This window comes from Malaclemys terrapin, chromosome 3 (genome assembly GCF_027887155.1).
Source record: "Malaclemys terrapin pileata isolate rMalTer1 chromosome 3, rMalTer1.hap1, whole genome shotgun sequence".
NCBI classification, from domain to species: Eukaryota; Metazoa; Chordata; order Testudines; family Emydidae; genus Malaclemys; species Malaclemys terrapin.
In genome coordinates, this window is record NC_071507.1 from 9550279 (window position 1) to 9568462 (window position 18184).

An 18184-nucleotide genomic window follows, 5' to 3' on the forward strand; every position below is an offset into this window, starting at 1 on the left:
AATAACTATGTAGTGCACTGAGGGAACAGCCTGAAGCTGTTGGATTACTACAATTCATCAAACAGACCTGTAGAGGAAAACTAGACAAATAAAATCAGGAAAAAAAGGGGGGGGGACGTTGAGAGGAAATGTTATGGCTTGGCCCAGTGGATCAGTGTGTGTCAGATACAGAGTAAGCCAAAGCCTAGTGGTTTATAGCTCAAATTCTGCCACTCTGTAAGTAGGCACAGCTTCACTGAAGTCAATGGTATGGATCCCGGTTATGCCCAGGCTGAGGTTGGCCCCATAGTTTCAAAGGAGTGTTCACATTGCATTAGTCCTGACACCCTGGGAAATAAAAATTAATGAAATAATTACAAAACAAAACACTAACTCACACTTGCTAAGGGGGTTGGTTAGTCTGAGTTCATATATACATACTGAAATCATACTGACAAAAGAGAATTGATCAGTTCCTTTTGATTGGTTTGTATCCATAGCCTGCTGCTCCTCAGATTCTTGGTATATTTATTCCCCCAGCAGTGGGGTTTTTTTTCTCTGTCCTTATTCAGGCAAATTCCCAGTCAGTGCAAAGAATTGAATGCAAACTGAATTAGGACCTCAGGATTTGGCTCTAGGGGAACCGGAGGGAATGGGAACAATTAGAAAGTCAATGAACAAACCAAATGAAATGGCAAAGTAGTACTATTTAGGACATTTTTTGCGTGGGCCACATATGGGGAATTTTGATGCTTGGCTCTCATTGCAGTGAATGGAATGAGATCAAAAGTGTGGCAGATCAGTCTCTCTGTACGAGACTGTACAGTTGATGTCATGTGTTTAGATCCCTACACACAATTCTGAGAGGTTAAGGGTAATAATAATAAAACATTACAGTAAATGGTATAAATCTTGGCCATATTCATAACTAGTCTAATGTGATTATAACGTGGCCTTTCTCATATTCCCTATTCTAGATATGCATTGAATGTATGTCCCGAGGGGACTGTGCTTAGAATTAATGTGTGATTCCCCCGAATCTGTGCTTTCCCAGGACAGATATCAGTGGATGGATTTATGCGATACCTGAGTGGAGAGGAGAATGGCGTTGTTCCACCTGAGAAACTGGATTTGAATGAAGATATGTCTCAGCCATTGTCTCACTATTTGATCAATTCTTCACACAACACCTACCTCACAGGTATAGTACGGGAAAGATCTGATTTCTTATTTTGCAACATTAATAGTGTATTTGCAGTCATACTGGATGGATGCACTAACCACCCATGTGTAAATGATCCCACACGCTTACTGTTTCTGAAAAGTAGGGACAACACAGCCAGTGATTTTTATCCTGCTTCACAGAGATGTTACCTCCTTACTCTTATTAATATTGAACATCCATTGGAAGTTACATAGTTCAGTCAGTGCCTGATCCAAAAAGCCTAGTGAAGTCATTGAAAGATCCCCATGAACTTAAACAGGCTCCGGGGCAGACGTTTAATTTGGAAAAGAAATGGTTCATTGTCTAGCGTACAAGACAATATTTCATTACAATTAGTGATAGGTGAACCAATATGGTAAAATCCTCATACTAAGAACCTCCCTGCACCTACTTCATTTCCCCCCCTCTAATTGAAACTAATTGAACCTGAAGCTTTTGTGAGATCAACCTTCAAAATAGATTTGCTTTGGTTTGAGAGATTAGAGAGGTCCAGAATGGCCCATGAGTCTCCTGCCCTTCTGCCCCTTTCTTCTTAAGGAGGGAAGATCTGGGCTGCTAACTGCCTTCAGCATCTAGGCTTTTTGATGGTGCAACCCAATTCTCAGAAATGCTGAGCTCCTAGTAGCTCCCATGACATAATTAAATTAAGGACCTAATCTATATTATTTATGCACTAAAGTCAATGGGGCTTTAAAACACTCAAGACTGCAAGAGCAGATCATTACCCTGATAATGCTACATAAAGATTTAGGAGCCTAACTTTTGTCTCTCCTTTTTTATAATCTTGGCCGTAGGGTTTATCTCCAGGGAAAGAATTGTGAATTCACAATTGTAAAATGTTTTTATTCTATATTATATACAGATTGAGCATTTTTAAGCACACTTGCCTAGGGGAATTTTGTTTGTTACATCTGATTTTATGTTAGCATCGTCTTGTGTTATATTAAACAAGGAAGTAGTAAAAATCTGGCTCGTATAATTGATTTATGGTCTTTTTAATGTTACTGATTGAGCAGACATGCCTTAGTTCTGCAAAATGCCAGGGAGCACTGATTCAAACACAACAATTCCATGTAGAAGCCCAATCTAAACAGGGCAAGTGGTTGTTAACTTGGATCTGTTATAGTACTTCCTACTACCGCTATTGTATAATTAATGAACTGTCAGTATTTCCATTAGACCCCCATATTGCAGAGTTTTATACCTTGGCTGTAAACTGTGTTTTAGCCTAAAACTTGTCATGCTCTGCTCAGCTTTGTTTCTGCAAATTGGATAAAAAAAACCATCAGCCTGGCTCCTTCAAAGTTATGATTCTAATATACAGAAATGTATGATCTTTAGAAGAATTCAAGCATGCTCAATACAAAAGCAGCTTTGTTTTTATGGTGATATTTTGCAGGCCCATTGTCTGTAATGTGGTCTGGGCCCTACTGATATACAGAAGAATCTATTTAGTTAGAATGTTGCAGTGTTACAAAGAATTCCTGATCCATGGAAACTGTCACTTCAATAGTAAGGCTGTTGTCCAAGGAGCTGTAGAGATGTGGCAAGTCTCTTACATTAGTGGATAGGCTCATAAGTGGGAGAGGCAGTACAGAGCCAAATTCTGCTCTCATTTATGGCAGGATAAATATGCAGTCCTGCCCTTGATTTCAGTGGAGTTACTCTAGATTTACATAGGTGCAGCTCAGAACATGATGAAGCCCTAAAGGTCTAACTTAAAAGCAACCAACAGAATGGACAACTAACTAACAACTAACAAAAAGAACAGGAGTACTTGTGGCACCTTAGAGACTAACAAATTTATTAGAGCATAAGCTTTCGTGGACTACAGCCCACTTCTTCGGATGCATCAAAAGCTTATGCTCTAATAAATTTGTTAGTCTCTAAGGTGCCACAAGTACTCCTGTTCTTTTTGCGGATACAGACTAACACGGCTGCTACTCTGAAACCTAACAACTAACAGAAGCCAGGAAATACAGAATCAAGGATGAAACTTTGGCAGAAATCCAAATTTCTGCTTAGATATCGTAAATGTCTCAGGACAGTAAATAATCTTACAGTACACACCTTAATATCACAGCACGAAGGAGTGAGTTACCAATTGTGTTTCAAACTTGCCTTGCCTTTTATGAGTTTGTCAGACCAAATTCGAAAAGAATTCCTACCAAATTGCACCAGCAGGTTACTTGACGTGCATTTTGGGATAGTTTCAGAAGCTACTCTTGGAAATTATAGAATTGTAGGACTGGAAGGGACCTCAAGAGGTCTTCTAGTCCAGACTCCAGCGCTCAAAGCAGAACTAAGTACTATAGACCATCCCTGACAAGTGTTTGTCTAACTTGCTCTCACAAATCTCCAATGATGGAGATTCCACAGCCTCTCTAGGCAATTTATTCCAGTGCTTAACCACCCTGATAGTTAGGAAGTTTTCCCTAATATCCAATCTAAACAGCCCTTGCTGCAATTTCAGCCCATTGCTTCTTGTCCTATCCTCAGAGGTTAAAGAGAACAATTTTTCTCCCTCCTCATTGTAACAACCTTTTATGTAGTTGAAAACTGTTATCATATCCCCTCTCAGTCTTCTCTTCTCCAGACTAAACAAACCCAATTTTTTCAATCTTCCCTCAGAGCTCATGTTTTCTAGACCTTTAATCATTTTTGTTGCTCTTCTCTGGACTCTCTCCAATTCATCCATATCCGGTGGCACCCAGAACTAGACACAATACTCCAGTTGAGGCCTAATCAGTGTGGAATAAAGCAGAAGTATTCCTTCTCGTGTCTTGCTTACAACACTCCTGCTGCTAAAATATAATGTTTGCTTTTTTGCAACAATGTTACACTATTGACTCAAATGTAGTCCTCAGTGCTATTTAACATATCATTTGTGGATCAGTATGATTAAAATACTGTTACGGAACAAATGAAAAAAAGTTGTCATAATTTAAACCAGAAAAAATACAATATCATGCTGAGTGCTTTAACTTTTGTGATACAAAATGTGTGCCCCATTTCTTTGTGGGTTCGTTGTGCTCAGTAAATCTGAGACAACTGGCCTGGAATGGGACTTAATAATTAGATTTTATAGCTTCATTACAAAAGCTGACAGCCATAAATTTTATTTTCAAGCTAGACCCGATACAGTCGTGTTGCTGTTTGCATTCGTTCAGAAAACACTTCGTTCAGTTTAACATGTAAACAAATGCTACTGGATTGTTATCTTATTTGTTGAATGTTGAAGGGGTTAAAGGCTTGGGAAGTTGGGAACAAAAGCTTCAGGAACATCTGTGTACTCATTTGAGCAGTGCAAATGGCAACAGCAACCAATCATGTAATCATTATTAAGGAAGTAGGGAAACCATTCAGCCTAGCAATCCATCTTTATTATGGTTACAGTTATTGCCCTACTAATTATCAATCCTTTTGTTAGTTTTTAAGCTAAGAAAAAGGCATCCCCAAAGAAACACTGTTCCAACACGAAGAGAAACATGTGCACAGTCTGACTTTATTTTTAATTGTAATGACCATTTTTCTAGCCTTTAGTAGAAACACTTGGCAGTACATCAAGTCCTGATTATTTATTTAGAAGCGCTATTGCTTTCTCCCCCACCCCCTTAAGGAAATGCAACAGTTAAGAACAAAGGTAAAATCTATCAGGAAAGAAGTAATTTCTATTAATTCGAACCTGGTTTAAAGAAATCTTCTCTCTGGGGGAAAAATATTTCTCTCACCACTGATTTTTTTAAAAAATATCCTTCAGACATTAATTGCCAGTCCTGTTTTGTGACTGATTTCTTTCCAGAGTTGCCTGAGGTTATTGCTATTGTCACAATGGGGAGTGACACTGCTGCAGCGTTCCTTGCAGCACTGGACGCCAAGCAATAATGATTGTTATCTATCACAATCGTTTTCACACACTTATTTAACCTTTAAAATGTATTTTGCCATCTGCCTTGTTGCCTTTTAAGAGGAAAGACAAATGCAGGATGCAGAGCTCATCAGTTTTGGGTTGAGTGTGTGTGTATAGACTGCAAAGTCTACCCAACTAACTCCCAACCCTGCTTCACCTCCTTCACCTGTGCTCCTAGGCCACTGAGCATCTGGGTTACCTAGGGAGATGGTGGAATCTCCGTCCTTAGAGGTTTTTAAGGCCCGGCTTGACAAAGCCCGGGCTGGGATGATTTAGTCGGGGTTGGTCCTGCTTTGAGCAGTGGGTTGGACTAGATGACCTCCTGAGGTCTCTTCCAACCCTAATATTCTATGATTCTATGATCTCCCATGAAGAATGCAAGGCAGTATTCCTTGGATACAAGTTCATTCTCTTGTTCTTTATTGCAACAATATTCCTTGCCTGCACCACCCATCTGCTTTTCTGCTTCAAATCCTGAGTCCACAACCTGCATTGCTTATTTTCAACCTTCAACACTTCCCTAAATCCTTCCCACCCCACCCCTGAGCCCACCTTCCTCCTTGCACAGGATCTTGCCAACTTTTCCAAGCAGAATAGATCTTCCCAGCTTGTGGGTTACCAGGGGGTTCAGGGGTGGGAAGGAAATTACAGGTGGGCAAAAAAACAAACAAAAAAACAACAACAAAAACCTAACACCATGATGCTCCATTTTCACAATTTCAAGAGACAACAATGTGCTGTTGAGGAAGAGGAGGATGAGACGGGACAGTGGCTATTCTGAGATTGCTGTGTTATGTAGCAGCACTAAGCTAATTTTCCTCTCCAGTCACCATCTTACCTACTGCCGCTGAACACTTGTTGAGCTTCTGGGACCAGGCAATAGGGTAGCAGGGGCCACTCTACAGCAGGCTTGGCCCCCGCCCATCGCTGTGTGACATTCCCCTGGTGTTATCTGGCCCGGTGATCTTCTAGGTTACTCCAATCCTCAACTCTGCGAGCCAGCCTTACCCTGCTCTGCTGTGAGAATCCCCACTCCTGGGCTGTTCGCACACAGACTCTGGCATGTAAGTTGCTCCTTGGATTGTGCAACCAAATGACACTAGCCAATATCTCTGGTCCCAGACACAACCCTAAGAACCACCGTATTACAGTGTCCAGTTATGCCCACTGGATGCTACAAGCTTATATGAGTTCATCAATGTAACAAAGAAATTGATATTTACCAGGCTTGTTATCCCAAGGGGAGTCTCTGACATGCTTTGTGGAGGTGCTTCTTTGCCTTCCCCATTTCCAAAGCCCCCAATGGGAAGACCACAAAAGCCCATCCAAGTTACCCAGGAGGGGGAAAAAGGACTGGCTGTCAGCGGTTAAGGTTAGCTGGAACATTGAGCTTGGTAACTTCACCTCTTACCAAGAAAGGTACAGGAACCACTCCATCTCCTCCACACAGCATTTATATTGCAACATCCAGAACTGAAATGTCCTAGGTTTGGGCATATCCTTTAGTGCAATGCTCAGAAGCCTGTGGGGCAGAGTGCATCAAAATTAAAGAGTTGTCCTCCAGCTTCTGTTTTAAGGAGGGCAAAGTCCCACTTACATACACTGGTACTGTCCCTTGTTCTGAATGGAGTACCGGGGCAAATACATCCAGGCTGCCAACTTTGAGCCCCATGGCCACATTGTGCTAGTCTCCTGGACTCTTTATCCATGTGCTGTGGCATGTTTCCACACCTCGTCCCTTAAAAATATACTGGGGAAAACTAACCAGCACACCAACTCATGCACCATAACCAGGAGCGGCGCCAGGGTTTTTGCCGTCCTAGGCGGCAGCGCTCCTCCACAGTAATTGGCGGCAGCTCCTCCTCTGAAGCTGCGTTCTCGGCGGTGGGGGTCCTTCCACTCCGGGTCTTCGAGGCACTTCGGCGGCGAGTCCTGGAGCGAGTGAAGGACCCACCGTCGAATTTCCGCCGACGACCCGGAGCGGAAGGACCCCTGCCGCCAAATTTCCACATCCTGCCGCCCTAGTCGACCGCCTAGGGTCACCTAGTGGAAGCACTGGCCCTGACCATGACACCCAGCGAGTATAGTCAGACACCTAGAGTGAAATCCTGCCCCAATGAAGTCAATGGGATTTTTGCCAGTGACTTTAATGAAGTCAGGATTTCTCCCCTGGATTGCACTGTGCAGTACTTAATTGAACTTCAGGATACCTTCTTCCCCCGCCCCCGAGCCAGTCTGCCTTGCACAGGAAGGATGAATCAGGGCCTCACACCTGACTTGCTCTGATCCCACCTCTAGAGAGGCTAAACCCAAGTGCAGGCTTTTGTCCTACGCCGGGTGACACTTCAGTTGTTCGTTGGTTTAAATCATTGAAATTCAGATTTGAAGTTACGGTTTTGGCAATCCGACAGCTCGGGCATATCAGATCTGATGCTGGATGTTTTACGCGTCAGATATAAAGCTTACTGCTGTGCAAATATGTGCACACACGCATACTAGCGTCACTGAGTGAAAGTTTCTGCAAATCGTGTTGTTTGCCGGCAGAATGGGTAATTGTAAGTGCAGTGGAGACAGTAGGCTAGGTGCCCTGACAGCCAAAACAGCCGTGATGGATGAGTAGTTAACACATTGGATTCAAAATCAGTGGGGTTTCCCCGTGCAGTTTTGAATCCTGCTCACAGTGAGGGGCTGCTTTTGACTGGGGGTCTTTCTCTAAAATACCTGCTCTAGGAATTATTTTGGGGGGGCTCTGTGGCCCATGCTATACGGGACGTCAGACTAGCTGAGCACAACGGTCCCATCTGGCTTTGGAATCTATGAATCCTCAGCTGGTATAGATCGGCATAGTTCAATTGACTTTAATAGTGCAATGCCAGTTTAGACCAGCTGAGCATCTGGTCCTGTGTTTACTGGGAAATTCAGGTTTTGTCAATACTATGTTCCTCCTTATTCAATGCAAGTCAGTAGCAACTAGAGTACTATGGTGCTAAAGCAGATATTGCATGTATTGAAAAGGGAACTTCCAATTTTCAGTATTATATTGTGCTGTAGTAGCATGATACTCAGACTACCCTATTGAAAGTATTACCATAATTGCTTCTATTAGTACATTTTAGAATTCATCTGCGAGAGGGATTATTTGGAATAGGTGCAGAATCAAGTGCCATCCCTTGAATAAATAATATATGTTAATTATTTGGAATATTGCTTTTATTTCATGTATTAGAAAAATTAGTCATCCAAAGCACTAAACCAATTGATACTGTTTTTGCACATTGGTTGGCAGTCTTGCTGAGGATTGAATGTTCCTGGACACTGAACATCCTCTCACCCGTAGCGGTGATCCTTCCAAAGAGAGTTTGAGTCATGTTAGCAAGGCAACGTGGATAAGTGTCATATGGCAAGCAGTGCATGTGATGCTTTAGTTAGAGACTTCCGCGGTCAAGGATTTCACAAGTCCAAAATGTTTTGTGCAAACCAGTAGATGATGGACAATATTCTCCTCAGAAATCCAGTAGCATTCATCAAAATTCAGACTGCTTTGAGGGAAAACAAAGACAACATAAAGGAAAACATAAAGGCCCTGGAGGTTTTTCGCCTTCCTCCGCAGCCTGGGGCAGGGATCGCTAGCTGGAGGATTCTCTGCTAATTGAAGTCTCTAAACCACAGGATTTGGGGACTTCAACAGCAGAGTCAAGGGAAAGGGTTGGGACGGCTTTGTGGCCTGCATCATGCGGGAGGTCAGACTAGATGATCATAATGGTCCCTTCTGACCTTAAAGTCTATGAGTCTATGAGTCTATGAGAAAACAGCTGTAAAGACATACAGCTTTTCAGTCAACATAGATCAGAGGACCCAAACATTTAGAGCTGAGTTTTCAAAAACAGACACTTAAGATGCAGGCACAAAATGTGCATGCTGCCGCAAACAAATATGTGCTTGTGCAAATTAGGCATTCTGCAGGGGGAATGGATAATTGTGCATCACAGACGGAGTGGCTGCATGCACAGTGTATGTTTGCAAGCAAGATTACCTGCATGTGCATCCATCTGCTTCTGAAAACTTATGGTGCAGAATCAAAGGGGAAAACATTCAAAGAAAACAGAAAGGAGATGTGAAATGCGGGGTGGAGGTGGGGGTGGGGATGGGGGTTATAACAGTGAGGCAGGGAGAAAGAATTGAAGGGAGCCAGGTTCATATAAACACCAAATGCATTAAACACGTGTAAATGAGAGAAACACTCTCAGACTTCAGTAGCAGTGAGGCCAGCATTGAGCACCTTTGAAAATCCCATCCTCGGTTCTCTATCCCAGGCACCAGCCCTAAATAAGCATTTTCAAAGAGGAGGGCTTTTTATTATTTTTAAAGTGGATTTAAAATAAGATACACGTGTAGAGAAAATAGAAAGTAGACATTTAAATTGAGTGGAGCTGCCCGAGGAGCTGAGCTCCCGACAGAGAGCTAATCCACAGGCGGACTACAGAAATGGTGAATGAGGAGTGCATTCATCGACAGGTACATTATATATCTCTTTGACATACTTATATGACCCCTGTTATCACGGTATCTGAGCACCTCATTGTGTTTAATGTATTTATCTTCACAACAACCCCACGAGGTCAGGAAGTGCTGTCCCCATTTTACAAACGGGAAAAAGATGTGTAAAGAGATTAAATGACTTTCCCAAGGTCACACAGGCAGTCGGTAGCACAGCAGGGCATTAAACCCAGGTCTTCCCAGTCTGAGGCTGACATCCTGCTCACTGGACCATTCTTCCATTATCTTTAGTCTTCCATCACAGGATATTTGCACTGCCATTACTGGAGCTAAACCTGTTGTAAAGATTGAGGTTTCCAGTGCTGGAAGCCCAGAACTTTTCATAAACACAAAAATTTGATTTAAATGAGAGGGCATTTTTTTCCTCTAAAGTCTCCATATTTGAGAAAAAGCTGTTGGTTGTTTTTTTTTAATTTTACAATACATCAGGATTGCAAACAGGTAATATAATTAAATTTTTAATACATAGTGCAGCATCACCTCGGGAAATTTAACTAACCAAATAACCGTGGTGATTAGTATGATAAGTATTGATTTGGGAGCTACTGTTGATCCATGAGTGACTGTACAGCTGTTGATTTTTTCTTGCACTACACTGTATTGTGTGTTACGACAAAAAGAGGTCTACTGTCCCAGTGTTGTGGAGCACCCTTTGTATCTTGTGTTGCTTGTTTAAAGTGTAACACGTGCTTTAGAACTGAGACTTTAAAAAGAGCTTTTTATTCATGTGGAATTCAGGCTAAATTGGGGATCTTAGCAATTCCTTTTGAAAACAACGGTAGCAAGGAACTTTTTAAAACCTTGTTTATGAAGTCTTGCCATTATTACGGAAAATCTCACTGATGTCAAAGATGCATGTTTATCAGCCATTTGAAATATGAAAACATTTAAAAGATAGGAGAATAATAATGAGGCACTCTGACTTGTGTGTCTGTCTGTCTGTGCAGGCCTTGATTCGAGTCTCCTGGTGGCTTTGCATTAGGGTAACTCTACTGCCTTCAATGGAGTTAGTTCTGATTTACACCATTGTAAATAAAGACAGATCCTGGGCTATGGCATTGTCTTGTGTTAAATCATTTTCATTTAGATCTGATGCTCTTAAGACGTCTTTGACAGCTTGCCTGTCACCAGAGGGGGAATGATGTTATTAGCACTCATTAGAAGTAGATTTGTTATAATTACCCCAGCAGCCCAGAATGAACCCTCCTGTTTCATGTCTTTGTTATGTTGTTGCAGCTGGACAGCTGGCTGGTAACTCCTCAGTAGAGATGTATCGCCAAGTGCTCTTGTCAGGCTGCCGCTGTGTGGAGCTGGACTGCTGGAAAGGACGAACAGCAGAAGAAGAGCCCGTCATTACACATGGATTCACCATGACAACGGAAATATCCTTCAAGGTATAATGAGGCAACACAGTGTCACTTTATCTGGGGTCGTTCCTTGCATGTAAAATGTGTCCCAACACATGGCAGAGTTAAACACCTTTATACGGCGAAGGTAGAAGGAAAGAGAAATTGAGGGACAAAGAGTTGTTTTCAGATGAGTGTTGAAAACAGGTGGAGAGTCGCTGAAACGGAGAGATAGAGGGAGGATGTTCCCATAGTCCAGAGCTGGAAGAAGAAGATCATGAGTGGAGAGATGCCACATTCGGACAGAAAAGAGACCAGTGCTAGATGATAGAGCAGACAGACACGTATGGAGTCCGTGGCAGGTTTTATAAACAAAGAGGGCAAGTGTGAACTGAATCTCGAGGTGAATGGGGAGCCAGTGGAGTTGTCTGAGGGTAGAGGAGATGTGGTCACATTTCTTAGGACAGGTGACAAGACGAGCAGGGGAATCCTGCATAGGCTGGAGTCTGAAGAGCTGGAACTGAAGCCATGACAAAATGAGTCCAAGCAAGAGAAGAAGGCCTGAATGAGGATTTTGACAGAAAAGGAGGCAAAACTCCAATTCTCCCTCTCTTCTCTGTCTGGCAGAGACTCTTAACTCCCTGCTAAGTTTACTGTCATGTGTTTTATCTCCTTTTCTTGGCCTGCAGCTTTACTCGTTCCTTTCCCCCTGCAGGTCTGACTATTAGCACCAAGGTTGCAGAAAGGCCTGCAGGGAGAACTTCTGTATAGCGTCCCTTGAGGGAGAAAGGAGGCAGGAGTGCATACAGCATGGCAGAGGACCTCTTCCCCTCCAGGCATTCAAAAGCTGCCAACACCCTGGCACTTTCAGTGACACTTGAGATGTTATTCCCATGATTCCCCTGAACAGTCTGGTACCCACAGCTTGGGAATCAGTGGGTTAGTGGGGAAAGCAGGAAACAAAAATGCTGAGGCTTAGAACTTCAGAGCAAGATAGTAACTGTAGATAAAGGAATAACGAAACTGTAAATTCCAAGAACTAGCGTGACAACGGACTGCCCATCCAGGTAGTGAGACATTAACAGTGTCAGTGGGACCTGAGCATTTGTCATAATCGATTAAAAAGTTAGCAGTAATGTGTTTGATCGTCTCATGAAGATAAAGCTGGTATTTGGGGATGGGAGTGAAGTATAGCAAGTATTACCAAAAACATCTTTGTGTGTGAGAGAGAGAGAGAGAGAGAATTTCTAGGCTTCTGAATTTCATGCATTTTGTCATCAATCGTAAATGTTAGTCCACAGCAGTAATGTATATTGGCTAAAATGCTCTCTCACTTTCAGTCTACAGTATGTATTTGATCTGCAGTTTTTGTGCCTCCAGCACAAATGCTAGATAGCGGTAATAGTACATTATCTAAAATGCTATGTAAGGGCAGCATTTTAGAGTTCTGAAAGAAATACCTACTGTTAACTTTAGGTACTTCTTTTCCGTGGAAATACATTTCTAGGTTTACTAATAGGCGGACGACATTTGGGAAAATATCATCCTTCTATGAGGTAAACTTGTATTACTGGTGATAGGCTTGGCCACTTTAACAGCTACAGATTTTGTGTGTGTCTCTTTCACTGTGAGGGACAAGGGTTTTCTTGTCTTGATAGTCATTCACTTAAAAAACAAGTCACACAACAACAAAGTACCTATATTTCACTTGCACTGCACTGCTTCTCTGCTTTTTTCACTCTTTTTCTCTAACCCTATGCTGATAGATTTAAGTCACAGGAAATTGTAAAATACAACCCCTGGCACTATTATCACTAACCTTCCTGTTTCACAGTTGAGAAAACAGTTGATGCTGTTGGGTGTAGAGTTTGGTTTCTGAACGTTGCTTAATTAAATAAGGTGGTTCTCAACCTCTCCTCAGCCATGTACAAGAGTATAAAGCAAAATCTGTCAGATTCTTTTTAAGCATACACAAGAATTGGGCCCAGGAGATTTCCGGATCCAGTTCACGTCTTGCTGGCATCTGAAGTGGGTGGGAGGGAAGTTTGAGTATAATCAGAACCTTTCAGTCACCCCTACTGCAAATGTCCCTTTTACATGTATGTATTTATTTCTTGCCACTTCTCTTTTTGCCTCTAAAGTGTACGCTGGCTGAGGTAGAAGGAGCAAAGCCGTAGATAGAACACGTCAGAGGTGTTTGACTCAGTTCTGAACGATCATTGGCTCTGGCTGTTGAGTGCTAAGGCATTGAACAGTTCGTGCGTTTGGCGTGACTGTCACAGGCAATGCTGTTTGCTCAGACTGTCGTTTTTGACTGACATAAATAGATTTTCTGAAGTGTAAAGACAAAAAGTAATATGAATTCACTTCGAGACAACTTCATTCATTCGTTTTTTGTCTCCTCTCATGACTCAGAGCAATTTGTGAGGCTTCTGTCTGCTGCAGATTGGGAGCCACTGCAGGTATATGACCTTATAGCAAAACCAACCATATTCCTCTTGTCAAACTTAGGAGTTGCTTTCTAAATATACGCGCTTTTTGTGTCTATTCTTTGGAGAATCATTTCAAGTGAGTCATGCTCCTGCTGCAATGAAACATGGATCTTAGCATCATTTCTGCACTGACTGAAGTGGATCTGTGTATAAATTTGAAGATGCAGAAAGCCTAGTGTCTCAAAAAGGGCCCATCACTTCATTGACCCAATGTTTGAATCTCACATCTACAGATTCAGCCCATCCTGTAGGGTGTCCAAGCTCTTGTCCTTTCAAGCTGACTTCCCCCCCACTTCATTTTCTCCCCCGGGTTCAGTATTTTCATCCCATCTTAGGAGTTGCACTGACAGCTGAGGATGTAGTTTCATATGACTATACAGAACTAGTCCATAACTGGAGCAAAGTTCTCCTTCCAAGTGCACAATGGGGTGCTTATCTTTCATACTGTGCTCTTCCCTACACATGCAGAGCTCCCACTGCTATCCATACTATTGTGCGGAGCTGAGAAGAGAATTTTGCTCACTATCCCTAGCAGGTGTCTAAAATGTAACACATGCTGTACCTTTTCACCCAGACATGAGTCTCAGATCTCTTATAAAGAACATTTCATAGAATGCTACTCGGCCCGAGTCTATTACAAAATAAGAAAGAGATCTATGCAGTAGGGTTGAGAGCTTGCAGCTTGATTATTTTTATTATGCTTTCAGGGGCTCTTGCGGTCTGTGTATGAGAGTGGTGAAGTCTAAAGGGAAAGAAAAAGTAGAGCTACTACATCTTAAAGATCTAAACTAACCTTTCTGTAGATCATAATGGGTGGGATTTTCAAAAGATCCTTGTGACTTAGGTGCACATGTCACATTGGCTGTCAATGGGACTTATGTGCCTAACTCGCATAGGCACTAATAAAAAAATCCCACCCAATGTCACAAATGTAAGGTGACATTAGTATTTTTTGTGATCTACCTAGGCTAGAAGCAAGTTTCATCTAGAAGGAGTTATTTTGGACTGTGCAATGGTATGCAGTGTCTGTTGCTAGCTCTCATGGTTCACGAGATATCTGACTTTGCTTACTTCTGTATCATTTATTTATCAGTTTTACTTCTGCCAATAAACATGCAACCAGAAACCCATTGCTGGATAGAACTGACCCAGGCTAGGCCCTGAGGAGGAAGATTCCATATTTGGGAAAAGGGAAAAACAAATGGCTTTTGAAGCTCCTCAGAGGCTAGAGCGTGAGAAGTAATCTTGGTAGAGATGGTCAGAGTGCCGGTGAGGTAGTTAAGTGTGTAAAGTTTGCTATTTATTATATGGAGAGTGTGTGTGTATGCCTATTTATACAGTCATATACCTGTAGAGTCAGTTCTTCACCTGGTGTAAATAGTTGTATCTCCATTGACTTCAGTTGAGGATCTGCTCCATACAGTATAGATATAATTTGATGTCTCTGTAGAGACATGAAATATATAAATCTCAGGATATACACTCAATGTTGCCAACTCTCGCTATGTCTGCTGTTTTTTCTTAAAGCCCTAGGCCCTAGAGTTGTGTGAATGCACCGGAATCTCAGCTTTCATTAAAATAAAATTAATTGCTAACCCTCGTGGTTGTATAGATTAGCTTGGGAAAGTGACTTCTTAAAAGTTCAAAAGCCAGAAGGCAAATAAAAAGAACTCTCACTAGATTAAAAACGCCTCATTATTTTGAACTCAATTGTGTGATTTTCGGTGCTTGACTCATGATTTTTTTTATCACTGTATGGTTATAATAGCCTTCGATGCTAATGCACGTTCATTTGGAAGCAGGTTTGTATTTCAAGAGAGAAATGTGAATTATTTCTAACAATAAGTGCATTGATATAGGATAAAATGGGCACACAGCTAAAATTAGTGTTATAAAATGATTCCTCCGGTAGATAAACTATTGCCATCTTCAGTCAAAGCTGAAAGGCAGCCTTTACAAATAAATGGTTCCATTTGTGAATCATATCTTTTATAGATTATTACACACTAGGATGCTAAAACTCAATGAAACAATCTTTTTTATATTGTGCCTTGAAGGGTTTTCCCACATCAAACAGGAGAGGTCTGAAAATTTGTGCATCAGAGTACTACGGATTTTACAAAAAAAAAAGAAGCAAACGAGAAAAGAAAAAGGTGCTAGTTAGAAGATACAACAGGCTTGTCAAATAAAACATGATTATTTTAATTATTCAAAATAATCCATGAAAGGTATAACTTTAGGCATGGAATGAATCATGACCTGCAAAAAGTTCTACAACAAGCTCTTGGTTCAGTCACAGAGAGGCACAAAAACACGTCTGGAGTGAAATAACACTTTAAGTTTATAACTGTTTGGAGATCAGATTGTAGATCAGACTGAAAAGTACATCCAGAGCTTTCAGGTTATTCAGAATAAAAGGTCTGGGCATGGTTTTGGAAGGCACTGAGCTCTTTTGTGTTTGCTTTACAGATAGATAAGTTAGATCAGGAACCAAAATATACCTCATTTAGACATAAAGGGTTTGTAACCTATCTGTGTCCTAATTTCTTTAGGAAGTAATAGAAGCTATTGCTGAGTGTGCATTTAAGACATCGCCTTTTCCGATCCTCCTTTCCTTTGAAAACCATGTGGATTCGTAAGTAATTACAGTGTTGCAATGTTTATTATAGTGTTACAATGTCAAGACACAAGATTATTTAGCATTTTTGTTATCTGGCATTATCATCAATCATCGTAATTACTGAATTTGTCATCCTACATGTAAGCCCTTAAGGTACTTAAACATGTGCATAACTTCAATGACGTGAGTAGTCTGATTGATTTCAATGAGATTTCTCACCTTCTTGAAGTACCTCGCTGAATTGGAGCCTTGCATGTGAGGGGGGAATGTTTTAATAATTATTAGCCAAATTCTGCCACCTGCACTCAGGTACAATAGTATCTTTCTGCCCAAGTAGCCTCAGTGATTTTAATGGGCTTACTCCTGGAGTAAGGTTCTACTCCAGCAGAGTATGTGAAATTCCCATTGACAGTAAACATGACAAAAATGAAAGAGAGAACAAGTTAGAGAATATGCTCTATAATCTGTTTTAATGTACACAGCTATTTCCTTCGAGGTTGCACATGTCTAAATAAGAGTGGAAGTTGTCCATAGTGTGTGTCTTAGGGCTTGTCTACACTACCACGCACAGTCAATCTAAGATAAGCAACTTCAGCTGCGTGAATAGCATAGCTGAAGTCGACATACTTAGATCTACTTATGGCGGTGTCTTCACTGCAGTAAGTCAACAGCTGACGCTCTCCTGTTGACTCCGCTTGTGCTCCTCGTTCTGGTGGAGTACCGGAGAGTGCTCAGCGGTTGATTTATTGCGTCTATAGGAGGCAGCGATCGATCCAGTGGGGGTCTATAGTAGACGCGATAAATCGACCCCCACTGGATCGATCGCTGCCCGCTGATCCGGCAGGTAGTGTAGACAAGCCCTTAGTGGAGAGCCCGAAAGTGATATTAACGTGTGTGTGTGTATTGGAGCTGGTCAGTAATTTTTCAACAAAACCTTTTTCTGGCAAAAAATGCAGATTTGTTTAAACCAACACTTTTTTTTTTTTTTTTGCAGGAAAGGGTCAGTTCTGACAAATTTCCCGATTTAAAAAACTTTGGGGGAAAAAGTGTTGAAATTGTTGAAATGTCTCACTTTGACATTTTCGACACAAGAAGTTCTGCTTGTTTGGTTTGGAATGACTTTTCTTTAGAAATTTAGGTTAATAGTGATTTTTTTCATTAAAAAAGTTGAATGCAAAACAAAATGTTTCAATTGACCGGAACCAACTTTTTCCCTCACATTTTTGGTTTGGGCAAATTTTCAAGCTTTTGACATTCTGTGCCAATTTGGCTGGGAAAAATTTTGAAATCTTGAAAAATTTCCTGTGAAAGAAAAACTCTCTCTCCCCTCACCCCTACTTCCCCTCCCCTGAACTCTAACATATATATATATGATTAGTCATGGAGTCAGGAAAGATTTTGGGATTTCCACTGTTTGTGCTATTAGACAAAGATAAAATAAAAAAGGGATGGATTTGCTTACCAGTGGATACTAATGCACTGTTCTTCATTGCCCGCACTGATTGAGTCACAGAACAAAATGAATATAGAGAAATGGCTACTCATCCCTCCCTTTTAGCAAAATCTAAGATTCCATTGTCTTATAGTGAACTGGGGTGTCTCTACATCATAGCAAAACAGTCACCAAAAAAATTAGGGAAACATCACCTGGATCCCATTTCATCTGCAGTTGACCCATACAACACTGAAACTATGCTGATTGTCAGTCTTGCTACCATTCCCTCTCCAATCACCCCTTTGGATCAACCCCTCCTTCCACTGGAGAAAGAAATCAGGAACCCTAGATGATCAGAAATTTGAAATGTACCTAAATTCAAAGGTGTGGTTAAAGGTAACAAAGGGTGTGGAAGGGAATCTCAGTTTCTCACTTTCACTCTGAGAGACTGGAGAAACGTACTGTGCAAGTTGAAGTTGAGGGGTTGACCTATTTTATCCTACACCTGTTAGTTTCTTTCACTGGTTTCTTTCTTTCTTTCTGGCTCCTATGTAAATTACACCAGCTGACACTCAGTTAGACTCCTTTACACGTGCCCATTAATGTATAATTTGCATCAC

At 41.4% G+C, this 18184-nt stretch overlaps 1 protein-coding gene across 3 annotated transcripts in view; it reads left to right on the forward strand.

Annotated features, from left to right (window-relative positions):
* Positions 1 to 18184, forward strand: part of PLCB1 (phospholipase C beta 1) — a 627096-nt gene that overhangs the window by 442724 nt on the left and 166188 nt on the right. For all 3 annotated transcript variants that reach the window (XM_054022546.1, XM_054022548.1, XM_054022547.1), the window contains exons 10-12: positions 1034 to 1180; positions 10908 to 11065; positions 16062 to 16144. In XM_054022546.1, coding sequence (XP_053878521.1) covers positions 1034 to 1180; positions 10908 to 11065; positions 16062 to 16144 — 388 coding nt within the window. The remainder of the gene's footprint in view (positions 1 to 1033; positions 1181 to 10907; positions 11066 to 16061; positions 16145 to 18184) is intronic.